This window comes from Patagioenas fasciata, chromosome 1 (assembly GCF_037038585.1).
Source record: "Patagioenas fasciata isolate bPatFas1 chromosome 1, bPatFas1.hap1, whole genome shotgun sequence".
NCBI lineage: Eukaryota > Metazoa > Chordata > Aves > Columbiformes > Columbidae > Patagioenas > Patagioenas fasciata.
In genome coordinates this window covers 108,542,835-108,569,923 of record NC_092520.1, presented here as the reverse complement: position 1 = coordinate 108,569,923, position 27,089 = coordinate 108,542,835, and the positions used below count along the sequence as shown (strand labels likewise).

Sequence of the window (27,089 nt, the reverse complement as noted above, 5' to 3'; positions counted from 1 at the left end):
GCTTGGTTCAACACAGGGCATGACGATTTTAACAACTATGAGTTGGATGCCAGGTCAGTGTCACTGGTGTGCAAGATTTGCAGGATAGGTCTGACTCAAACTTCAGGCTCCATGTTGTAAGAGAACGAAAGGGTCCATGAATCCAGCAAGACAAGACATCTAAATTAAGTAGATTAAAAACTGACTTCATGTGACCGTGCAATCATCATGCCTGCCTCTCTGTAAGTATGAGTCTTGTTTCCTTTGTTGTCAGAATTGCTCTATTTTTTTTACTCTACCAGACTTGGAGACTAAATTAGACAGCAAATCATCTTCAAAGTTGTGGCATTACCACCAAATTCTTGTTCCCATTTCCACACATGCAGTCTGCCTACTCTTTGCATTCCCTGAGACAGTGCTCTTCTGTTTCCTCCTTCCTTTTTGCACACCTATTACTTTCAGCCCAAAAAGGACTTCACTGACAGCTCCAACGCAAATCCCACCATCTCTGAGTAAGGAACTGCCTGAGCAAAGTTCTGGGGAGGGTGAGAAACTAGAACAAAAGCTGTACATTTGCAAAAGATAGGCTCCCTGACTCTACATAGCCACGCCCTGCAAAAAGGCTGACAAATGCAACCAAAGTCCATATTGACTCCTGTTGGTGTCAGTGAGGCGTAGGTGGTGTTCCCTGGATGGTGTGATGGATGCCATTCCTGAGACAGACAGAAGTTCCTGCACCCTGTTGGGTAGAGGAAGGGGATGCAGGAGTTCAGCAGGAGGGTGGGTGGCAAAGCAAAGAAATCCATCTGCACACGATAATTAATCTGGCTACTCAGGTGGTTCAGGGAAGCAAAGATCTCACTGAACAATTCTGTGCATTTGGATCAAACACTCAGTTGAAGCCTGCCTTTCTGCATGGGTGTGTGGGAAGAGAGATGCAAAAGCAAGCTGGCAGCTGTCAAACCAGGCCACAGGGTCAGTGGCACTCTGCAGTTGTGTATTTAGGACGTGGGGGAGGTGTGCCATCGACAGCGAGTCTGTGACCACAAATCACAATCGCCATTTCAAAGTGCACGCATAGCTGCAAACCTTCCATCTCTTCATGACAGATTTGGAGCCTCAGACTTACTTTAAATTGTTCATGATTCTGTTGGTAAAATATTTAAACAATTATCTTAACAGTGAGAGCTTAAAAGAGCTACAGTTTTTTGCCCTGAATGAAGATGACTGCCTGAGGAGATACCCAGGCCCATAAACCTGCTGTCTCAAGAACCTGAAGCTATTCTGGGTTCATTACTGTCCAGAAACTGCCAGCATTTATCAACACTATATTACTTTTAAGTACTGATGACACTTGCAACATAATCCACCATCAAGTAGCTAAATCTGCTATGGTGTTTTATCTGCTAGAAATGCTTAAGCTTCTGAAGAACTAAGTGGATCTAAAGGTGAGACTCCACTACTATTAAAAGATTACCAATGAGAACTGGTTCCCAATGAAGATGAACAAGACAAAGAGGTAGGGTTTGAAAACAAGTTTTTACACGGGAGAAGCCACAAGAGGTGTCTAGAGCTAAGACCTTGCACACACACACAGACACGGGGCGAAGAGCAAGTGCAGAGCTGCAGACGGTGTTTTACCATGGAAGTGAACATGCTGCTGGACATGGAGTGGCCCTCACGAAAGAACTACAAAACAAAAACAGACACCAACACATCAGACAGACAGCCATGACAGAACAGGATGCAAACAAGGTTAAGTAACCCATCCGTGTGAAGACAAGAAACGTGGAATAAGCTCAGGTACCCCAGCAAAAAGCATGGCAGCCCCTGGCCTCTTGCAGTGCTGCACCTCAGCTGATGTTGGGGCAGCTGCTGCTGATGTCCAGTGTCACCAAGAGGCATATCTCACCATGCCAGAAGCCTGCTTGGTTGTGGTGGAGCCACAAGCTGCCCACGCCATTCACTGAGCTCCAAGCATGGCCAACACAAACCGCGACGTTTTAAGTCGCATGCAAAACATTCCTCGTGACTCAGGGGTGGGAAAAAAAATCCCAAGCTTCCCACTTGCATTCCCCATTCATTGCAATGTCAGCAGCTTCTCTTTGCAGCAGTAGGCCATCTTGCTGCAGAAGGTCTGAGGGCTGCCAACTGGGTGGGCAGCACTAAACAAAGAGCTACAAGGCAAAATTTTTGCTGAAATGTGGATGTAGCACCTCAGGCTTGCAGTACTTTTCTGTAACTGTCTACCCTAAGCCATATCGCCTATTTAAGTATTAATGGTTCAGACCCAAGCAAAGGCTTGATGTTCAGACTCCAGAAACAATTGCAGAAAATGAGAGAGCTACAGCCACTCAACACCTGAGGTCTGGTGCAAGGACATATTAGCACAAGTACTTGAAATGTTCCTTGTAATGCAAAATTGATTCCGCCCCAATAAAATGACATTAAATTAGTGAATTTTTCAGAGAATGCAGTGAGACGTGGCAGGAGGCAGCATGAATGGAAAGATGGGGGGAACAATAACAAAACCGGTCAAGTCTTCCTCTGTGCCAAAATACCAGGTTTCCATCTAATGCAAAAGCAATGCAGGAAACACCTTTCCCACCTCAACAAACCTCCAAGTGTTTCAGTCCAGGTCGACCTCTGTATTTAAAACAATAATGTGCTGCCACCTAGTGCCTAGTCCCTCTTCCTTCCTGGAAAGGTCCACAAGTCAGACACCCACCATATGACAGCAAGCCCTGCTCAGGCTGAGCCCCCAAATCATAGAATCATTATGGCTGGAAGAGACCCTCAAGATCGAGTCCAACCATAACCTACCTCTGGCACTAAACCATGTTCCTGAGAACCTCATCTAAATACCTTTTAAACACCTCCAGGGATGGTGACTCCACCACTTCCCTGGGCAGCCTGTTCCAGTACCAGACAACCCTTCCTGCGAAGAAGTTTTTCCTCATATTCAATCTAAACCTCCACTGGTGCAACTTGAGGCCATTTTCTCTCATTCTATCCTTTGCTGCTCAGGAGAAGAGACCAACCGCCTCCATGCTACAACCTCCTTTCAGGTAGTTGCAGAGAACGATCAGGTCTCCCCTCAGCCTCCTTTTCTCCAGGCTGAACAGCCCCAGTTCCCTCAGCCGCTCCTCATCAGACTTGTGCTCCAGGCCCCTCACCAGCTTCTCCGCCCTTCTCTGAACTCTCTCCAACACCTCAGTGTCTTTCCTGTAGTCAGGGGCCCAAAACACTTCAGAGCTGTTGGGAAGCAGCTGGCAGTACCTTCACAGCAACTCTTGTACCACAAGGCTTGGCCACAATGATGCTCAGGCAAGCAGCACAGCTCAAACATGGTGACCAAGTCTCGTGAGACAAGACTCCACACGTTTCACTGGCACCTTCGCTTCCCTGCCTTATCATGTCCTATGAAGGATCATTAACTGATCTTTATTGTCACCATCCACATTAAGACCATGCAGAAATGCCACTCTTTTCTGAAGGCTTATTGAGCAAATCTGTTTCATACAGTCAAAGGAAAATATCACATACTTCCTCAGAAACTTATAGAAACAGCCTCTTGTTAAACTTGCTTGTTAAGAGGGTCTTTAAAAAATAGGTTCTAATATAAAATCATAGAATGGTTTGCATTGGAAGGAACATTTAAGGACCATGCCATGGGCAGGGACACCTTCCACTAGACCAAATTGCTCAGAGCCCCATCCAGCCTGGCCTTGATTGTTTCCAGGGATGAGGCATCTACCACCTCTCTGGGCAATCTATGCCAGTGCCTCACTTCCCTCATGGTGAAGAATTTCTCCCTTACGTCTAATCTAAATCTACGCTCTTTCAGTTGAAAACAGTTGTCCCTTGTCCTGTCACTACAGGCCTTGGCAAAAAGCATGTCTTCATCTTTCTCTGTAAACCCCCCTTATATACTGAAAAGCTGCAATAAGATCTCCCTGGAGCCTTCTCCAGGCTGAATAATCCAGGCTGAAAAATACAGAACCTTTCTTATAAAGGTATTTAGTTGACCACTACCTTCCCATTTATCTAACAACCCGTCACATGCATTCAGAATATTTTGGCTGTGTTTTCTGTGATATCTCTCCATATACTCAGTTGCTGTGTAATTTAAAGTATTGAACTTACACATATACATATATATATACACATGTATATATACATACGCACACATTCTAGCAGCAATCATACTCCATTCCTGAAGAAACAAAACAAGGAGATTAGAAACCAAGATTTCTTTTCCAAGTATATCTTTTCCAAAAGGCATGTGGAACACTTCAGCAACTTTGGCAGAGTACAAGAATGAAAACTGTTTGCATGAAAGCTTCACTTTGTACATCTGACTTTTCCTTAGCTAAAGATTATGTAAGAGCTGTTTTAAAGTTGACGCCATGAATGCATTAGTTTGTTCAAGTTCTTCTATATTCAGCATGTGAAACAAGAACAAAAAAGGAAGTACATTTTTGGATGAAACATCCCCTTAGTGCCTTCTATTTAGTGATCAGCTTTAAACCAAAGGATCTTTGGAAACTTCCATCATTTACCAAGAATAAAACCTCACATAACGGTTTCAGAAAAGCTGCATTTTCTGATGAGCATTGTCAGAAAACCCTTACCTGCTTCATCTCACTCTTCAGTTTAGTAATACCACTTCTTTCTGTTTTGGTTGCTCCAGAATGCCCCATTTCATGAATAGAAATCGCAGGGCTAGATGAAGAGGAATCTACAGGTCGCACTAAAGGAAGCAAATGGACATTTTTACAATTCTAGAGGTAGAAAAACAGATGAAATTGTACCTAGAAGTTAAACACATATCACTTTGGAAATGTAAAACGCTCTTGGTGACAGCATCCTTTCAAATCATATCAATAGTTCAAACCTGATTGCATCAAGTAAGGAGCCCAGATCCATACTTGGATATCAGGGGCTGATTTTCCAAGACACTGAGCAATTGTAGCTTTAAAAGATGTAAGAGTTGCAATGCATCTGAGAGGGCCTAAGAATGAACCCAGGAGACAGCTGATGTGCCAGTTGAGAATAGCTGGGCATCACAGACCTGGTCCCTGTAGGTAGGTTAGGTGTGACCTTTTTATGGTTTACATTCTGATCACATATCATTTCTTCATTTCAAAAGTTTTCCTTCATGTAATTGAAAACTTGATACAATCTTATTTTGGTGCAGGACAGCTTCCATTGTATTTGTTTTGTTTATTCCACAGCAGACACACACATGTATTGCATACCCATGATTAACAGATTACCTATACCTCTATTTTACATGCCGAGAGTTGATTCCTATTTATAAGACAATCTAACTTTATATTTGTAGTTCTTACTTAACATATACAAGTACCCAAGTGAACAACTTACAGCTTCTTTCCACTCCAAACTCTTTTCCACTGAGAATATGGTGTAGGAGATTTTTCATATCAAAGGGACTTAGATTCATCAAACTCTCTGAAGCTTCTTCACCTAGTCAAAAAAAAAAAATGACAAACTCATTATATGTGGCCTTATAGCTAGTTTTCCTAAGTAAACTGTTGATGAATGAAGTTCAGTCACATTGATGTTTGTGGCTAATCCTTCCTTTAAAAAAATTAACACATAGAGTCACATTCCAAAGAAAATACATCGCAGGACTAAACAACAAACACTGCATGGAACTAACACCATATACATTAGTGATCATTATGATGCAGCTTGTGTGAAATCTCACCAAAGCTGATGAAGAGAAAGCAGTTGCTCCTTTGTAGAGCAAGATGACTAGGAAAGGCATTACAGCCATCTCTCAACAGCAGATGACATGAAGATCCAAATTACAGAGTTATTCTTTAAAGAAATGCATGCATGTGGAAGGCTTGTGTTTTATTTGATTAAGGATCGTGCTAGTTAAGTGAGAGAGAGGAAAAGCACATACATGCACGTGAGCACACGTGAGCACAGACAGCTCTCCCATCGGAGAACATGGACAAGGCAGCAGCAAAGCAGAGGACAGTGTACAAAGCAGCTGGCGTTTAAAGCTAAGGAATAGCAAGAGGGACCCCAGGAATGAACAGGCTTTGCACTGTGAACAAAGCTGCTTCTGCTACTCAGCTACAGGCTTGGGGGAAACTGAGTTTTCTGTACACTCTTCATACAGAAACAGAATTACCCCACAAAATTACTTGGCTGCTTTTGTCACCTTCTCCTAAGGGAGAAACCTGCTACCCCTCAGTGGCAGTCGGCCACTCAAGTCAGCGAGCAGCAGCCTCCAAAGTGGGTTCCATCTGACCAGCTAACAGGGACCCCCTCTACACTGCACCAGGGTGTGCCAGGGCATTAGACACGGGAACAAGAGCTGAGCCACAAAAGTATGGCCCAGATCATGCTCCTAAGTGACAGCATTTGACTATATATTTGTCACATTAACTTGATTACTTTTCATGATGACTCCTTCTTAGACTTCTGACTCCTTTCAAGGGCAAAAATTCTTCAGTGATTTTTCATCTCTCTCTTCAGTCATGATTTCTCTCTAGCTTCACTTTTCCAAAATGAGTTTTAAGATACTTTTGCCTTCCACCACTTTTTTTTTTCCTTACTTTTTGGGTTTTTGCAGGGCTTACGCAACATCTTGGGGGCCTGTAAGGATTTGTTTTTACCGATGTCCTGGCAAAATAACATATCACTAGCTGAAATCTAAACAGCAAACATTTTTCAACTAAGCACATTCAAGGGGAGAAGGCTTACACATAAAAGGAAGAAGATCAGAAATTATTTGAATCAAAACTACCAGAACTACGAATTAATGCTTAAATATTCAGAAGACATCTAGGGTCCTAATTCTCATTGGCATTAGTAGCACTGGGTCTTTAAATACACACATGTGCAATTTGAGGACCTGGACCTCAACCATTTACTGAAAGTCGGGGACTTAAGTATTTAATATCCACTTCTGTTTGAATAACAGGGGATGGGGCTACAGGAATCTTTCATTAAGCCAAAAAGAGAAGTTCTTTTCAAAGTTCATAAGTGCCCATGCTGCATGAAGAAGTTCCTAAAAGGATTTAACACATATAAATGAAAAATCAACCACTGAGGTAAAGCAGAAAAAATGTCATAACTACCCTTATGATAAAATTGCTCTTACCTGAGCATTTCAGACTTCGAGCCAGTTCAGTGGCCATCACCTGAATTATCAGACCAATGCGGAGCCTCAGCATTTCCACAAAAAGACTGGGCTGTGACCGGACGTACATGGCCAAGTACATAATTATTTCCTGTAAGGACAAATCCATAAGAGAAGGTCCTCTTGGCCTTCCCAGTCACAGAGCAAACACTGGTGCTGCACTGGGCACAGCTGGAAGAACCCTTCTTACACATGCTGCTTACCTGTGTCAGAACTGCAATACTGATGTCTTGGCCGCTGGCTTCATAAATAAGATCTGTCAGCTCCTCAGGTGGCAGCGGGCTGCAAGAAGGCAAAGCACAGTGAACAGTGACTCTGGCAGCTGCTATTAACTTTATGAACAAGCACTGGAACCAAGTCACCCGGAAACATCTTTGCACCACAAAGGTGCCTATGATTCTGACTGGGTGACTGCAATTCCTTCTGAAGGCAAGGAGTAAGTTTTGAAATGAGATAACAGCTGCAGAACAGCACTGGCAGGAAAAAGAAGGGCAGGCTGCTTCTGTAACTGAGGCAGAGCTCCAACTTACGTGGTAATGATTTTCTCACGGGGTTCTGGTGGCAGACCCACTGTAAGTTGCTTGTGGTGCGACAGAAGGTCCGTGCATGCCTATCACAATGGGACAGAAAACAAGAGACCTTGCTTTGAAACATGTGGAAGCGATACGGCTCCTAATTCTCCAAAATGAAGCATTTCTTTAGCAATTTTTAAGTGCATTTCTGTTAATTGTCAGACATGTAGTTCCAGCAGAATACTGTTAACTAGTTGCCAAAGTTGCCCTGAGGTCAACAGGGCTACGAGAGTCTGCCCAGGTTGAAAGCCTGCTTCCCTGCGCAGTGAAATCAGCAGCATCATGGTTAGGGACTCCCGTGGGGCTGGCACATCAATAAAGGACTTTATCCTTTATCATAAGATAAACATTTGTTGTTTATTTAAGACAGAAAAGAACATTTTAATCAATGAAAAGCCTGGCAGTATTAGCTAAAAAAAGTCCTGTGTACTACTATATCTCTTAAAGCAAACAAACACCAAACATATTGCACCACATTCCTGAATTAGACACCCTGACACATTGTGAAATAGGTGCTTTCCCCAGTACCACAGTGTTTACTGTTCTCTATCAACCTCCTTTAAAAGCGGGTGTTCGGTTTACCTGTTTTAGCATCCTGAATCAAATTCCTCTGATTTTGAAGAGTCTATTTTCCCTCCCTCAGTGTGGAACAAATCAGATCACCTCTACTCTTTTCCTCCCAAATTCTTCGTATCTTTTCAATTTAACATACGTGGCTTCCTGTGAACACATCTGTACTGCTGTCCATCATGTCTTGAGGATGGAAAATGTTATATGCTTAATGAAGTACCATGCATGGCTACTATCACAAATTGCTCCCCACACATATGACTGTGACTAAAATAGGGCACCCTAGGTGTGACAGTCAAAGTTTTGAAAATGGCCAGAAATTTAAGGAAGAGCTCTTCAGAAATATGCAGGGATAAGTACAAAATGAAACAAATATTTTATAGTACTTGAAACACTTTTGTAATGTTCAAAATCAAATCTGTGCCCTTACAGTGGATCTTTCTTGTTACCATTTAATAGCCCCAAATATTTTAAAGCTTCTGAACAACCACATCCATGCACAAGGCAGACTGTCTGCCCAATGGGATGGAAATCAGCAGAACATGTTTTTGCATCACGGCTGGCACCTTGACATACTGGTGCTCCAAAACTGTTCACAATAGCAACAGACAATTACCAATGACAACTACAACTTTCAAAGCACATAATTAAGCTTCTCTGTTTAACAGAGATGAAATGAAGCCTTCATAATTATTTACAGTGTGACATTCTCAGTCCATGCCAACATTAGCACAGTTTGCAGTACAGATGAAAGGTAAAGATGTCATGATACAATTCTAGATCAGAAAAGCAACCAGTGTTTACTGAAAAATTCACAGAATCACAGAATTGGCTAGGTTGGAAAAGACCTCAGAGATCATCAAGTCCAACCCTTGGTCCAACTTCAGCCCATTTACTAGATCATGGCACTAAGAGCCATGTCCAATCTCAGTTTAAAAACCTCCAGGGACGGTGAGTCCACCACCTCCCTGGGCAGGCCATTCCAATGCCTGATCACTCTCTCCGTAAAGAACTTCTTCCTAATATCCAGCCTAAACTTCCCCTGGCAGAGTTTAAGCCCATGTCCCCTTGTCCTATTGCTAACTGCCAGGGAGAAGAGACCAGTTCCCACCTGGCTAAAACTTCCCTTCAGGTAGTTATAGGGAGCGATGAGGTCACCTCTAAGCCTCCTCTTCTCCAGACTGAACAACCACAGCTCCCTCAGCCTCTCACCATAGGTCATGTGCTCAAGTCCCTTCACCAGTCTTGTTGCTCTTCTCTGGACCCGCTCCAGCACCTCAATATCCCTCCTGAACTGAGGGGCCCAGAACTGAACACAATACTCCAGGTGTGGCCTCACCAATGCAGAGTACAGGGGAAGGATCACTTCCCTTGTCCTGCTGACCACACTATTTTTGATACAGGCCAGGATACCATTGGCCTTCTTGGCCACCTGGGCACACTGTTGGCTCATGTTGAGCTTCCTGTCAACCAGTACCCCCAGGTCCCTTTCTGCCTGACTGCTCTCCAGCCACTCTGTGCCCAGCCTGTAGCGCTGCAGGGGGTTGTTGTGGCCAAAGTGCAGCACCCGGCACTTGGCCTTATTGAACTTCATCCCACTGGAATCAGCCCATTTTTCCAGTCTATCCAGATCTCTTTGCAGAGCCCTCCTGCCTTCCAGCAGGTCGACGCTGCCCCCCAACTTGGTGTCATCAGCAAATTTGCTGATGATGGTCTCAATCCCCTCATCTAAATCATCAATAAAGATGTTAAACAGGACTGGACCCAACACTGACCCCTGGGGAACACCACTAGTGACTGGCGGCCAGCTGGATGCAGCCCCATTCACCAGCACTCTCTGGGCCCGGCCCTCCAGCCAGTTCTTAACCCAGCAGAGAGTGCACTTGCCCAAGCCACGGGCTATCAGCTTTTGAAGGAGTATATTATGGGAGACAGTGTCAAAGGCCTTGCTGAAGTCTAGATAGACCACGTCTACAGCTTTCCCCTCATCCACTAGGTGGGTCACCTGATCATAAAAGGAGATCAGGTTGGTCAGACAGGACCTGCCCCTCCTAAACCCATGCTGGCTGGGTCTGATCCCTGGTCCATCCTGGAGGTGCTGTGTGATTGCATTCAGGATAATCTGCTCCATCACCCTGCCAGGCACCGAGGTCAGGCTGACAGGCCTGTAGTTGCCAGGGTCAGCTTTGCAGCCCTTTTTGTGGATTGGGGTAACGTTTGCCAGTTTCCAATCATTTGGGACCTCCCCAGTGAGCCAAGACTGTTGGAAGATGATGCAGAGCGGCTTGGCGAGCTCTTCTGCTAGCTCCCTCATCACCCTAGGATGGATCCCGTCTGGTCCCATAGACTTATGAGGATCCAGATGGCTCAGTAAGCCACCAACTATTTCCTCTTGGAATACAAGGGGACTATTTGCCTTCTTATCCCTGTCAACCATCTCCAGAGGCCAGTTATCCTGAGGGCCATCTGTTTGACTGGTAAATACTGAGGCAAAGTAGGTATTAAGTACCTCAGCTTTCTCCTCATCTTTGTTAACTATATTTCCCTCAAAGTCCAGTAGAGAATGGAGGTTTTCCTTGCCCCTCCTTTTGTTATTAACGTATTTAAAGAAGGACTTTTTATTATCCCTAACAGAATTGGCCAAATTAACTTCAAACTGCACTTTTGTTTCCCTGATTTTTTTCCTGCACGATCTAGCTATTTTCCTAAATTCTTCATAGGTAGCCAGCCCTTTTTTCCACAGTCTGTAAACTCTCTTTTTATTTCTGATTTCCTTCAAAATCTCCCTGTTTAGCCAAGCCGGTTGTCTTCCCTGCCGGCTAGCCTTTCGGCACACTGGTATAGCCTGATCCTGTGCCCTCAAAACCTCCCGCTTGAAGTATGTCCAACCCTCCTGGGCCCCCTTGTTTTTAAGCATTGTTTCCCAGGGTATGCTCTGAACTAGACTTCTGAATAGGCAAAAATCTGCCCTCCGGAAGTCCTTGCATCTCTAACTATTGAAAATTCTATTATTTCGTGGTCGCTATGCCCCAGGCGGTCTCCAACCACTACATCTCCCACCAGCCCTTCTCTGTTTGTAAACAGTAGGTCTAGCAAGGCCTTACCCCGGGTAGGCTCATTTACCAGCTGATGAAGGAAATTGTCCTCTATACACTCTAGGAAATTCCTAGACTGCCTCTTCTGTGCAGTATTCAGCTCCCAGCAGATATCTGTCAGGTTAAAGTCCCCCACAAGAACAAGGTTGTCGATTTTGAGACATCTGCCAGCTGCTTGTAGAATAATTCATCTCCTTCATCATCCTGGTCGGGTGGTCTATAACAGACACCCACGAGGACATCAGCCTTGTCGGACTTCCCCCTGATTCTGGTCCACAGGCACTCAACCTTGTCACTACTGACCTCAAGTTTAACAGAGTCAAGAGACTCTCTAACATATAAAGCCACCCCTTCACCTCTCCTGCCCTGCCTGTCTTTTCTGAAGAGCTTGTAGCCACCCATAGCAGCACTCCAGTCATACGAGTCATCCCACCACGTTTCTGTGATGGCAACTATGTCATAGCTTTCCTGCTGCACAATGGCCCTATGTACATTGTGAAGACTAGAAGAAGGGCAAACACAAGCCCCACTAAACTGGTAGTCTCACCTCTGTTTCCCAGCAGGAAACTGAGACAGTTATTATTTCTATTTCATACCTCAGCCAGGACTTCCACTCTCTTTTTGAGTATACCAGAAATATAACGGATTAAGCCCCACTCCTGATTGAGGCCTGCTTCTCTGTAGAGCTCATTGAGCAGGCAATGAACAGTGACGCCGTGCTGTCCATCCAGCTCTGTGTCCCAGTCAGCGCCTCTGCCGGAAAAGACACTGAAGGTTAATTGTCATCAGATAAAATGCTACACTGCTTAGCCCTACCACACAACATTTTGGTCGCATTGCTCATTTTGGTGACAGAATTAAGTAGTACATGGGACGCATGAGCCTTCCCCAGGTTATATGGGGACAAAACCCTCTTGGTACCAGGAACGTTTATATTTACTTGAGCATTCACTTAGCCGTGAGACTGTGACTTAAAAGCAACTACCTAAATGATTTCCCACCAGACTTTAAACTGAGCATGCATCAGACTGTTTGCTGGAGGAACACTCCACATGGTGCTTTTTCAGAGCAGAATTCAGTAATGTCTTCAGTACTGTTGAAGACTGCACCCATTTCTCAGATGCCTCAGGGGATTCAAAGTTCTTTTGCCCTGCCTCTTTCTTAGCTATTAACCACACTTTCAAGCTGCTTATGCCGCTACTGAAAAAGCAAAAGATATTTCTGATCCTCACCTGGTTTTGAAATACACTGCATTAAAGTTTTGAAGGGTCACAGAATGACCTTGCAACTCCTGCTGGAGGCACAGAGTCCACCAGAAGTCTACCTGCCTGCCCAACAGAGACTCCTATAGTGAAACAAGTTCAGAATGGAAAATTGCTACAGGCAGTTAAACAACAAAATGATTTTTTTTTTCCCAGGATTTCCTTTGCTCTATAAGAGAGGCTGCTAAATATTTTGCTTTGGAAATCAAGACGACCAAAGAAGAGGTCCTCACGGGAGAAAGACTTAACAAAAAGACAATCGTCGTAGCAGTAAGGAAGACGATATGTGATTAACACATGCTTGTCTTTGCACCCAAAGCTAACTTCCTGACCGGTTCCAGCAGTATTCTCCTGCACAGGAAGACAAAAAAGACCAATAAATGTGATCAAGATGATGATTTTGTTGGTTTGTATATGCGTTTTATTCCCATCACACGTCTTTAAATAGCAGCTGTTTACTAATGCCAGCAGCTGGGGTTACACAGTTCTGTTTCAAATAATATTTTGAAGAGCACTGAGTTTCAAGTGGTGGTGCACTTAAACATGCAGAGGGATTAGAGGAAAAACAGTGACTACTCATTAAAACCACATTTTGCTTCTAATCAGAAAATGACAAGATGAAGTTTCCCTCCGCTTCCCTTCTGTGTATAAAATTCACACCAAATCTTTGTGAACTTAATATGGGTGCAACAAATATATGAAGGTGAGTTCTCATTCACGGGAAGAATTTGTGCATTTCATTTGTGAGCCTTAGAGCCTGTACGTATTCATGACTGTGTGCCAATCAACTCTAAAATCTGCACAAGCATTTTTTTGCATCCAAAGTATTTATGTAATCAAGCTAACTGCAAAGATGCTTGCTAAAGCACAGAATATTTTAACCTCTCACCTCAAAACACAACCCTGAACAGCAGAAAGCTTTTGCACAAGCATAATAAGATAGCTGCAACCAAACTTAAAGATGCTGAAGTTTATACTCAAGACAACTCACTTCAGTATATGCAAGATATATAAGATATCTGCTTGATCATGGAGCGTTGGACATTCCTTCAGCTGCTCAACAAGCTTCCTGCAGTCCAAATCACCATGAGCATCTTTAGGTAAGTGCAAAACATTTTCAAGGTCCTGAAAACAAAGATGAATGAAAAATCAAATAAATGATCTTGAAAAAAAGTAGCAGATCAAATTCAAACTGCCCACTGAACAATACAACAGACTCGCACCATAACTCTGAACTTGAAATGCAGACATATCATATAGTTCTTGCTAGACTACTACAGGCATGACTAGGAGACTAATCCCAGGAAACACAACTTCCAGAATAGAACCTCGTCTCTAGTTTGGGTTCAGTCAACAAGAAAAGTTTTTTTTTGGACAAAACACATATTTTGTAATGAAGGAAACTAAACTATTTGCATGCTTTTCCTGTCATTTGCTGCTACTTGTAAAGAGAAAAGTAGAAGGATACTACCTGTTTTTTTTCAGTTGAATTAATTTAGAGCTTTTTGAGTTCCATCTCTAACCTACATATATGTGGTGCTTTATGAATGTAGATGTTGCCATCATACATCTTCCAAGTTTATGAAACTAACATGTTAACTAATCAGATGTTGCAATCCTGTGGTGAGTTCTTGGATGATGAGATTTGTTATTATCTACTCAGCAATTTATATTGTCCTAAAATTCCATTTCCGCATACAGAACCTGTAGAGCAGACTCCTTCAGGAGGCTGGATACAACCTCCTGTAACCATTCTCAGCAGCTGGTCACAGGCAAGACAAAACAAGCACCCAGTGCAAAACCCCATCCATACCTTGTCACGGGGTTTGGCTGGTGCCTTAACAATGCCTGTCCTTTCACACACTCCCCTTCTGCCCAGACATTACTGCATATCTCATTTCTTGGAGAACATCTCTAAAGACTGTGAACATCCTGTCCTTCCCTTTGTGTGTTCAGTTAGAACTGACGATGATGACCTAACAACTATCATATTATTTTCTGGTTTGCACACATAATTAAAAATTTTCCCCTTGATAATGTCTATTTAACCAAAAAAAGTCACCAAGCCAAAAAATAAATTCCAAAACAAGCAAGTAGCTATCTGGTGCCTTGGGCAGAATGGCTTGTCTGTGAAGGAAAATGAGAACTAACACAGGATTTGGCTGGGAAACACAGGAAAGGTCACAATATGGTGCCCTAAAACCACAAACACCATAGAACTTCCCACAGCTTACCTTTGTGTCGAAGAAATGGGGATTATCAACAAGATTCAGAGACTTCCGGTGCGTGTTCAGAACTTTAGTGGGAAGAGACATAGATACAGCTGGAAAGCAAAGCCACCAGAAAAAAAAGAAAAAACAGTCCATTTCAAGTAACACCAAAATTGAAAACACCTACATGAAGAAATGATACTAGATAAAAACACCAGAAATACCTCCAAGAGTTCAAATATAGAGGTGTTGCTTCTGAGGTGCTGTGGAACTTGGAGACAAGGTCACGTTCTGAACCTTACCTCCTTGCAGGCTTGCTCCAAGAGCTGCTGATAGCAGCCTGTCAAAGGCTCAGGTGCTACAGGCTCAACTGAGATCTCTTATGAGGGCTCATGCCTCAGAAATCCTACAGCCCAATGACCCGATCCTGCTCAGTGGGAAGCATGTGGAGAAAACGGTCTAACTGGTAAGATATTGTAATTAAATTCATAATGCTAAATGCAGGTTAATGCTTTGTTAACGTCATTTGTTGAATTCAATAGGGGATCAGAAGATGTGGCACATGGAAGATGGGAGAAAAGAATGACAAAAAAGGCTGAAAGTTATTTACACTGAAGTTAAGGGAAGCCTTCCCTTAACCAGGCCATTGAGTACTATATACATACATTTAAAAAAAAAAAAAAAAAAAAAGTTAGAATTGAATTACAAATTCAGTCAAAGCTTTTTGTTTTGGTATAAATCCTCAAATCAGTCTATTAGTAATGTAGCATAATTAGGAATACTGTCCCACCTCTCTACTCCATTTGTTCTTAAAAATTTATAAACTACATGCACACAGTTGTGCTTTTCTGACATTGAAACATTTCATTTCACCATAACTTCATTAAAATAAGAAAGTACATTTTCTCTGCCTTTGTATAAACAAAGAAAAAAGAAGAATTAACTGACTCAGGTTCTAAAATTCTACCCAACTGAGAAGCTGCAGCAGTTTCCATAACATTAACTTGGATTACATGATACATTTCATAGCAGGTTATCCATGTGTACACCAAGACACGAGATACTCTGGGAACACGGCAGTAATTGCTTCCAACTCATTCTTATTTCTTGATAACTACAAGATATTTGTACCACTAGTTATTTTAAAATGGTAGAATTTTGAAATACTTGAACTTACACCTTGTAGCACCCAAACCACATTTTCAAGTATTATCAGTAAATAAATAATAGGCAGAAATACCTGGAACCTCTAAGCCCTTTGTCTTGGCCATTATTGACAGTATGTCTGTTGTGGAATGGTTTGCACTGAACACAGGTGGTTGATTCGCAGTCTTTGAGGTTGGAGGCAGGTACGACTTCAGTGCTGTACTCTGCAAGACGTCATTTATATACTGATCCAGCTCATCCTGGCTTTCTAGTATGACATACATAAAAGGTTTACTAAATGCAAAATCATAATTTGTCAGTGCTTTCTTTTTCAAACACACTGCTCTATTCTTGCTTATATAGAAGAGCGCACAAAAAAACCCAGTATCATAAGCATGAGATTTTTAAGCTGAACAAACTGGAAAGAAAAAAAACCCAATCAGTTTTTGACACTTTGAAAACAGTTACATTAAGAAATTACTTTTCTCTTCGAAAGGAAGCAAAGGAGTTTACATTTTGCTGGTAGTCCACAGGTCATGGTTGGGCTCGATGATCTTAAAGGGCTTTTCCAACCTAAATGATTCTATGATTCTAACATCTCTTCCACACAAGCTCTTGTCTATGACTTCTCGCAGTCTCTTCCTCCCTCTAATCTCTTCCATGCCTGCCCTCATCTGCTGACTCTCAGACCCAGCTTTACTGCAGCAGGTATTGGACAATGCCATACTATGAATGTTTGAAGAGTAAGCACAAATTCCTTCTCCAAATTACGTCATGCAGGTCCTGTCCTCACACTGACGCATGAGAAACCTGAATGTCTATCAACTGCACACAAAATAGACTCTGCATTGCAGGTAAACCCAGGCTCTGCTGATAGAACTTGACAGAGAAAAAAAAAACTGAAGTGAAAACACATTACCTTTTTCACAGAAATGTGATGGATAGCCTCCATATTCACTGTCAGGACTACTACAGCCTTCATTAGGGTCATCAAACAGTTTTACGTCGCAGTCTGGATCCAGGAAGCTCAGATACGTATGAAAAGAGGTGGTAAGAAATTCTGAGAGCTTACCTATCTTCACCCTGCAAACAGGAACGCAGGCCAAAGGGCATTGACATCCACCATTCCGATACTGATTAATACTCACTGAGCTTTCAAAAACTCCTCCAAAACTTATGAGACCTACTGTTAAATCCAGCCTCCTACAAAGCAGGAGATACTGACACTGAGAAAAACAAATGCAAAACACTAATCAAACTTATAAATAACTGTGTTATGGTAACACCTACAGCCCTAACTCCAACCCTAATTATGCAGGGTGCTGTATGTTTATATGAGGAGAGACCCTGAACAAAGACCTAAACTCCAAGGATGACGTATGAGACACTGAGGCTGAGAAGTTCCCATGAACAGCAGCATCTTCTCACAGAACTGCAGTACTGCCAAAAACCAGAAAGCACATCTGACTGTCAGAGGAAGACACTGATTGAACGAGGGCAAGCAGAAAGAGAACACAGAGATACTGTGGCATCATATTAAATTGCTTTTACATGTAGAAGAATGGAACACATAAGCTTACAAGTACTACATGAAATTCACGTTTCAAAGACGTCCAATAACTGTGAAAGATAATTACTTCTTAAAAACAGAAACCCAGCCAAGGCCAAGTTTTCGTATCTCCAAAGGTGTGACATTTGTTTTTCCTCATCCATGAATGGCAGCCAGAGATGGTACATCTTTTGGGAGACAGATCTTTTCCACTGCATCTGTGGTACAACTACCATGTGGTTGCGACAAAATAGCTAAAGCTGAAACCTCTCTCTACAGAGTTCTGCTACAAGATCTCTGCACTACCACAAATTGAAACCTGAGGCTTGTACAGAATTTAATTAAAAACATCACGGAGACAATCATTTGGGGGTTATAACATTACCTGGCACCTCCAAAATAACCATCCTCTAATTTTCTTATGGTGGCAAGAACTGCTGGATGAATGTCAGTACCATCATCAACTGAAAAAGAATAATGGAAGAGGTGAAGCTTACCAACACTTCTTAAATCATCATGTCCAAATAAAATGGATTACTAAGTGTTTTCTATGACATAAATCAGAGGTATTTAAAATAGAACCCATAACTGCTATCAAAACTAGTTAATTCAAAAAATCCAAACAAGCAAATAAAAAACAACCCTGAGACAAGTTCTAAAGGGATTTCTCCAGACAAAAATGAACCCACTCAAGACAAGGTCCAAAGAGATTTCTATCAAATTTATTTGGATAGAAATAGTATGGAAATTATGGGGAGATGCAAGGATATAAAGGGGGAAATTAAATATTAACATGTCATCCAAATTCAGCGTACACTTGAGAAAGTAAAACTGTACTTTTGATGTTAGAATTCAGATGTTGAAACACTCATGCCACCTGCCTTCTCTCAAACTGACTTCGATCCTACTCCTCTGCAGTAACCTACTCTGCTTGAAATAGAGAAAATTAAGTTTACCAAGCATTGTGTGGGTGATGGGAAATGTCAGGGTTGGTCTCCCTGTCATCCTCCAACAAGAAGTGAGGTAAGCCAGCTCTATCTTGAGCATCTCCACGATCATCTGATTGTCTAGAGCCAGATAGAAGTGATGCTGGTCAGTAAACTAGAGAACAGAGAAATATGGCATATGAGTAGTTGTCAGTACTGCCCTTATTCTTTCAATTTCCTTCCCTAAATTATTCACAAAAGCCATATGTGCCATCCTAGATCACAACACAGACTGAGAAAAAAGAAAAAGAAATCCATGCTTGTGCAGAGTCCAGTTTCCTACATTTGTAGGCTGCCCGCGAAAGAAGTAAGCCATACAAATAAAAAGCAGACAATCACACCCATGAAGCAGCATCTTCCCAATGATGAATTTCAGTAACCTATGATCTGGAAGATGGAAGCACTCTAAATGTGGAATAAAAAGCTAACAATAGCAACAAAACAAATAATAAGTTGAAGTGCACACAAGAGACTGGGAACTAGTAACTGTATATCTCTTGGGAGCAATCTGAAAGTCAAGCAGAATACAGAAATGCTGGCAGTTACTGTGGAAAAAAGGTACATTAAATGTACAACGGTAAAGTGTGGTGTTCCTGCTACAGAGGGAAGCCAAGAACTTCAACCAAGGACTATTACAGCTACTTCAGGAGCTGTAAACCAAAAAAGCGGGACAAACAATGGAAGAGCAGAGCAGCCATAACAAAAGTCAAGGAAGCACATAACCCTTTCGGAGGGGTTAGCATGTATTGTAAATTCAAGCTGTCAAAGTCCAGATAAATTACTTCACAGAACTTAAGGAAATGGCCAAAGCAATCCCTGAGCCACTTGCAATTAGTTTTGATAATTCAGGAAAAACAGGTCCCAGAAATCCAGAGAGAAGCAAAGACACTGCCTGCCTTTAAAAAGGAAGAGCCAGGATAACATAGAACAGTCAAGCCCATTTCAGTGCCTGAAAGCACAGGAAAACAAATCCAATATGAGACTGCCAAGATATTACAAAATGATCAAGCAAAAGGGCCAAACAGCCATATAAAAAAATCAATCTCAGCAAACGGGTTCAATTTCCTTCTTTGGAAGCAACTAGATGGTAGGTACAAGAAAATGGCTGACAACTTTTGCAAATTTTCACACTTGTGAGCTGAAGAAAAAAAATCTGAGGAGGCAGAACTGCTTGAAAAATTGTTCTCAAAACGTAGCTATTAAACATTTTTGCAGAATAAAAGGGTATCTAAATGGGCTCAGTCTTTGCCCTACACCTAATCAATGTTTTCATTAGAGGACAGGACTAAATACAAACCGCAAACCAAAATTTGTGGACATTTGCCAAGACCAACACAGATGAGTTAGCTGCAAGCCTTAGGAAGGTAAAATTAAACATTAATTCCACCCCTCTCAAAAAATGTCAGGGGCTGTGTCTGGCTACAAAGTACAACGGGAAACGTTATGGAGGTTTTAGTCAAACACTGAATAAGCATGTCAGCACGTTGCTAATGCAAAGATAAGTGCCTTTTTGGAATATTTTAATAAGTATGTCCATACTTGATACGTGGCAATATTTCAGCTGGAATATTGGGTCCTACTGACATAGTAAGATGTGGACAAAGAGATACTTTGAAAAAACCTCACAACTCTAAGGAATTTTTCCCTAATGAGCAAACATGAAAATTGGTGTGGGGGAGCACCACGACAAATAATCTGTCACAAAGCTGCTTGTGATCAATTGGCATGGGGAAGAACAGGAAGGGTTCCACATATTCTGCAGTAAATCTGGCATTGTTTGGACATCATGAAGCACTGCAGAAGCCACCTATGAAGTCCACTGAATGTCTGCCATGGAATTTAAGGACTACATCGGTAAAACATCTATTTAGGAGGGTATGATCCCCATTTGCACATTTGGAGTGGGTGACTCCTTGGCCTTCTAGCACAAACTGCTAGAATTAGTCTACAGGAATAAGCATGTCATATTTCATTAAATGTATAAACAGGAGCCATTAATTCTGGGAGGATACAAACTTCCAGCTACATTGAAAAAGGCACTAAACAGAAAACAGAGAACATCCCTTTATCAGCACTATTAACCCTTTCAACAATATAATGAAAAGATTACATTTTAGTCTCTTGGAGGTAACAGTACTTGGCATGCTTATGTGAAACTAAATTGTCCATCAAAGCAATCACTAGAAAGATACATTAAGTGACCTGTTTCTGGAGAAACTATCTTTCATTAGCTAGAATGTTGGTTCGGGTAAAGATCAGTAACAACTTTTGTTAATTTGTTTGGCCAGAAGCCAAACTCTGTATGAGACATGAGAGGTTCATCTGCACTCCTACCATGCTTGTGAACCAATGTTCTGAAAAACCCCACAAAGCAAAGCACATCTGCTTTATCAGCCCTATTCTACCTAAGTGACAGCACCTAAAAGAAAAGTGATTAGCCATCAAGTAAGCAGTGATTTCCCTGCCAGCTTTACATGCTCACCTGAGGGGTAAAAGCAAATATTTGATTTCTTATCACATAGAGCTTGGAGGTGCCTAACACTCCAATATGTCGGTGTGGCCGTCCGCTTAATTTCATGTTCTTGTTCCGGCCTGTAACGAAAAGCAAAAGAAGAAAAATGTCTCGCCGAACAGTTTCTGTGTGATTGGTTTTCCACAACAACTGTTTTAGACAAGGAGATCTACTTCATTGGTATCATCAAGGCAGAAGACAGATAACAGAGTGAGATGCTACAGACTGGTCTGTTTTGTAGCAACCACCAGTGTAATAGTTGGAGTTCTTCAAAGGCCTGATCAAAAATTTTGGCTTCACTGACCATGGGATTGAGTCTTTTAATTAGAGTCATTACTCAGCACCCAAAGCTTCCCCACCAAGAAGGACAGGAGGTATGTCCTTTCAAAAACAAGGTCAAGACCATACAACAGAAAATGTAATGATGTCACTGAAGAACCATAAAAATTCTTGCCCACAGAAGGCTAAATCCAAAGTACATCCAAATACAAAGACAGATTTTATTCTTTTCATCAAATAAGCTCCAGTTTTCTCAGCAGAACTTATTAGCAAATGATCCGCTCCGCACCCTTTGCTGGAGCAGCCAGGAGCTGACTTGAATCTGTCTGACAAGGAATATGAGCCAAACGACCATGTGCCTGAAAAAATACCACTGTGAGCATTCCCAAAAAAGGTTACTGTTAAGAACAGTACACCAACGTGTCAAATCATCCAAGTCATCCCCCCAGTAGTGAATGAAAGTTGTTATTATTAATTATTATTAAATAAATGTAAGCTTCAAAGCCCTGAAAATGTTTTCTTTGTTGAAAGTTATTTGTGATAAAGACACAGATTCTTTCTGAAAAGCAGCACATGCAATTTCCCTTCTCCATGTAAAGGGCAAACTTCCTAAGGCTTATTCGAAGGTCCTATTATGTTTGATGCTTCCAAAAAACTTCCTTTTAAAACAACAACAACAAAAAACCATCAAAAAACACCATAACAACAACAACAAAAAACATTAGAATGGCAGTCACACTGCTCAGTCTCCTGACTTAAAATGGAAGCACTCTGACTTCAGAAAGAAAAAACACTTTATTCTTTTCTGTGTTTTCCCAGGCATTTTTTCTAAAGCCAGTTTCTCTGTAGAAGTAGTTCCTGCAGGACAAAAAAGAGTCAGTTCTTGCCTAACTCCAAGGGTACAGGGAAACATGTATTTGGGCCACCTTTTCTAACAAGGCAATTTTTTTCTCCCCTGTTGGAGTCCGTTACTTAAGACAGAAGTTCTAACTTTATTGAGCTTCTTTGCACAAATGCATTTTTTTTTAATAAATAAAATTTATTTCAAGAAAATAAATTAAATCAAAGAAACGGAGACAGCGTGAAGGAAGAAAAACAAAACACCACTCTTCAAAAGTATCATGCACAGCAGCAGAGAGAGGCTTCCATGTTCAAATACCTACCCAGCATGGTGTAGAGGTTACTCAGGATGCGAGCTGGCTGCACTCTGAGCGGGTAGATATCAGTGATGCTCTGAACACTGATTCCATGGTCTTGCAAGAGATTCTTAATTTCGTTAGTTTCAGCCAAAACAGTTACTGCACAACAGAATAACAGAAAACAAAAGCACTGGTAAGAACCAACTTTCTACTCTTTTTAACTGACTGTCTCTACTGCCACCTCTCAGCTAATCCATTTAGTTGACTTAAAAAGGCACAGAGGCCTCACTTCTTTCTTAATTTGTGAGCCTGTGAAACCAAAACAGATTGCCAGAGGGCATCAGGCAGATTTTGGCTCTCTGTTTCTCAACATGTCTTGCCATTCCTGTTTGCTTTGGACTACAGGGTAATTCAAGTTGGAAGGGTACTTAGAAGTTTTCTACTCCAACCTCCTGCTCAAAGCAGGGTCAGCTCTGAGGTTAGATCAGGTTCTTTGGGGCTTTATCTGTCTTTTCTCATTTATTTCAGTACATTAGTTTGGATCATGCAGTCTCTTTTAGCAGATAGGGTTTTTACCCCATGAACCAACGGGAAACAAGACTTGAAAAATCTTTGTTGTTCTAATACAGCACACTATAACAACACAGCCTTATCAATGGGGAACAGGTGCTGCTATCTGTATAGCAATAACTGTTAGAGAGACCATAAAATGGAAGAGATAGGGGAAAAATTCCTAAAATCTGAGGTATTTACAAACCAGGCCCTGATCCCACCTCTTGTCCTGCTTGAGGTTTTCTTCATGTTAGGTGGCTTATTGGTTTGTGACTAATAATTCTGTTCTCTTCTTTGCATTATAAATTCTTGCCAAAGAATGCTAAAAATAAGCAAGCACTTCTATTTCTACTAGAAATTTAGTACTTCAAGAATAACAAAATGCCACCCCCACATCAACAGGGTGTAAACAAGCATCTGCCCAGGTCACAGTAAAATTGACAAAGACAGCTCCTTATAACGAGCTGGTTGCTTTTCCAGAGCAGTAGAGACCCTTGAAAAACCTTTAAGCCTCGATCAGCTGGTATTTGCCTTCTACTTAATTTTCTGGTTTTGGCTGTTCCTGTACTGACTACAGAAGCCACCCCCTGCAGCAGCCAAAAGGTGGCCCTAAGCCTGGCTGCCTCACCTCTGTGTGCAGAGATCCTCCCCACTCATTGCTCTCTGGTTCCTCCAAAAGGGGGCTGCACAGACACCTAACTAAACTGACCTATCTCCTGTCACTCCTGCTCTTTCTCACTAGAACCCACCAAGATTTTCCTTTTCGCTACAAGATTAAGTTTGCCACTCTCCTGTCCCTGACAAGTCTTAACATTTTAACAAATACAGTTTTTTAAAAAGCTTGTTAAACCTGGTCTTCCCTCCTGGAAAAAAAAGCTGCTGGGCTAACAACTACTTTCTCCTTCTCAAAGTATCGCATCAAAGAAAAATTCACATTTATTTTAAACATGTCTTTCTTCTCTCCTGTACACTGGGACTTTGCCATCACATGATCCAATTCACCTAGAATATTCAAAAAACCTTCCTCACCTTGTACCACAACATCAGGTTTAAATCCAGTAGAAAATCTCCTGTTTAAGGGATCAATTTCACCTGCAGCAAGAAATCCCTACAATAAATGCAAAAGAAAGAAAAAAGAAAGGAAATAAAAAAATAAGTAAAAGGCTTCTGATGACATCTAGAAGAAATCTTAACCAAATTTCGTGTTTCGTCAGGAAAGCGGGACTTAAAGCCTGGTTTATCTACCCCATCCACTAAGTAGTACATTCAGTAAAAACAATATTTTTCAGAACAACAAGAAAATGCTTATGACTGACACAATCTGCATGTTCAGATTTCCTATTTTAGAGTTGCAGCAACTGTCACAATTTCACCAGACCAGTGATTTTTTTTGTAGCTCCACAAAGATATTCAGTGGTTCCTTTAATAAGTCCATGGCTAATATGGGACAACTCTGTAGGCATCCTAGTGGAGCTGAAACAGTGCAAAATCCCAGCTCTGGGACAGCCAAGTCAGACCAGGCATTTTCCTCTAGCCTAAGCATATATTCAGGTCATGTGACAACTTATTTGACTTGATTAGAAACAGACAATTGCATATCAATACAGAAAAAAACAAAAAAGCACTCCTGAAGCTCAGAGTCAGCTCTCCATAGTTCATGTACATGTTTCTACTGGAAAACACATTATTCCCTACCTGTCAATCAAACTGTCCTTAAAGCCCAAGCCATCTCAAAACAAAATGAAATTCAAGGTCACCTACTATACAAGAAACAATTACCTCTGCTAATAGGCAGCTAAGGACATACAACGATTGGCCCCAAAGATGAGGCAACTTTCCCACTGGGACACGATCCACTGAGTGAGGATTTTCATACTCCTCATCCACCTGAAAACACACACATAAGCAAGAAAAATTACTCTAAAGTTGTGAAGAACAATCAGTAACATGGAAGTATTTGAAAAAAAAATATGGTTTATCATCTACCCTTTCTAACCTGGCATTATTACCAACATCATGATCTCGGTTTTATTTTTATGGCTGCATGTTTTCTGGGATAAGAACTATGCTTCCCTTTTGTACACCACCCTACCCTTCAAAGCTGGAGGTTAAATGGATACTCTGCATATAGTTACAGCTTTGGTGTTGGTGCTTCTGTTTCTTCTCACCATGTCTTTGCTGCCTTCCCTCTGGGCAGCTTGTAGGTAATTGTGTGTCTGCTTACCAACCCCTGCAACATGACACTTGAACTCCACTGATGTCTACCTAGTTCCCAAATTAAAGGTGCTTTCCAAAAATGAAGGCTATTCCAACTTTCCTGTGTTAGCAAGAATGATCAATGGGAAAATTAAGAGTAGACTCATTAATTCAGAAAAAATGTCTTGGTTTTGCAGTATGCAGAAATCTACTGAGCATAGGGGGAACACCCTCCTAGAAAATATCTTTACCATAGCCATTCTAAAATTTATAAATGACAGCCAAAATCTCCCCCATTTATTTGGCATATTCATCAGATCCTGGTATCAGAATTCACAAGAAGGCTCTGAACTCTTAGATGCTTGTTTCCCACTAGGAAGACAACTGAGAGTTCCCACCCCTGATCTGTGGCCAACATATCAGCTGTCGATGCTCCCTGCCCAAACTCAGACCAACCCAGGAGGCTCCGCACCCCTAGTGAGTGAGGGCTGACAAGTCTGGAGTAGAAGAGGAAGTTGGCAGGGAAGGATGCAAAGGCAAAGAGCATGGAAGAGCACATAAGCTCATCTGAACTTCTCTGTCACAATGGAAGAATCAGGTAAGAAGTAACAGCAAAGATGAAGGGAAAAAAAAAACAAAACAAAACACCCAAGCAAAAAACCACACCACAACAAACAAAACAAACAAAAAACCCAGCCCAAACCTTAATCCATCTGAAACCTGATTCCCTCTTACATATAAACTCTGGAAAAGAGAGCACAACCAATCAATAGACTAGGCAGGGAGGACAGTCTATGCTTTATTTTGTCATCGAGCTTCAGTTCCTAAGTCAGCATTAGCACTTCTTAAATATATGCCTTACTAAGAGCACTTAAAGTTTTAGACCTCTTTTCATATTTCTGTAGGCACCCAGATTCCCAAGTTAAAAATGTGACCATTTGGAAGCCGGAAGTTTACCATTTCTCAGCGGGAGCTGTGAGATGCCTCTTAGTTTTTAAATAATGTGAATCAGTTTTTTTTACTGCTGCTTTAGATTTATCAGTTATAGGAAAACTATAAAACCAACATTCATCTTGATATCTGTACTTTGCATACCAAAGTGGATGCTACATTTTCACAATACCTTTTCTGGAGGGACTGCGTATAGTTCAGGCATTAGCACTATTCCGTTCTTCTCTCTAATAAGTATTCCTTCCAGTGCCTCTCTGTATTCTTGTACCTGGAAATATTTTTAAAAGAGAGTGAGAATTCACATTATAGTCAGCAAAACTGGCACAGTAAAGTTAAAATACTTTCCCACAGTACGTTTTAGCTGAAAGCTCATTTAAAAAAAAGGGCAGGGGGGGTTTGAAATCATTACTTGCTGATGCAAGATCAGGGTCCAAATTCTCAGCATCTCCATATTATCAGCCTCAGAAACATGAACGTATATATTTAACCTATACCACACCACTGCAGTACAAAGCTTCTAATATTTTCCTCTCAAGAAGCCACAGGAAAAAATCCTACATGAAATTCGCAACAGATGATAATGCAGTGACCTGGATGTCAGGACTGCCAATATCCATTAAAGTGTAAGGTGTATAATAATTATTAATTTTCTACAATGCACATTTGTCTACAATTTTCTGAATTCTGCACTGCAGAACCGGGAAATCAGTTTAACTTAACAGATTAGCTTAAAAAATTGCCCCCTGGAAAACTTAAAATACATTTAAACCACTTAAAAATATCTAAGTTAACTGAATAGAAAACAGACGACATATTATGAACAGGAATACTAGACCAATACAAAATGAAGAACATCAATATAATTTTTACCAGGTCCCTTATTTTGTTCCATTTCTTAACTGTCCCAT

The 27,089-nt window shown here is 41.5% G+C and overlaps 1 protein-coding gene across 5 annotated transcripts in view; it reads right to left on the bottom strand.

The window, feature by feature from the left end:
* PHKA2 (phosphorylase kinase regulatory subunit alpha 2) overlaps positions 1–27,089 on the bottom strand; it is a 50,149-nt gene that overhangs the window by 7,980 nt on the left and 15,080 nt on the right. For 2 of the 5 annotated variants that reach the window (XM_071812560.1, XM_065857979.2), the window contains exons 11-28: positions 26,354–26,449; positions 24,814–24,921; positions 24,064–24,142; positions 22,507–22,641; positions 21,035–21,144; positions 18,523–18,667; positions 17,952–18,030; positions 16,937–17,100; positions 16,112–16,285; positions 14,896–14,984; positions 13,653–13,786; positions 11,996–12,152; positions 7,693–7,772; positions 7,366–7,444; positions 7,124–7,253; positions 5,368–5,469; positions 4,614–4,732; positions 1,621–1,668 (exon numbers count right to left, since the gene is read on the bottom strand). In XM_071812560.1, the coding sequence (XP_071668661.1) occupies positions 1,621–1,668; positions 4,614–4,732; positions 5,368–5,469; positions 7,124–7,253; positions 7,366–7,444; positions 7,693–7,772; positions 11,996–12,152; positions 13,653–13,786; positions 14,896–14,984; positions 16,112–16,285; positions 16,937–17,100; positions 17,952–18,030; positions 18,523–18,667; positions 21,035–21,144; positions 22,507–22,641; positions 24,064–24,142; positions 24,814–24,921; positions 26,354–26,449 (2,028 nt within the window). The other 3 variants (XM_071812564.1, XM_071812562.1, XM_065857983.2) reach the window with 3 other exon arrangements.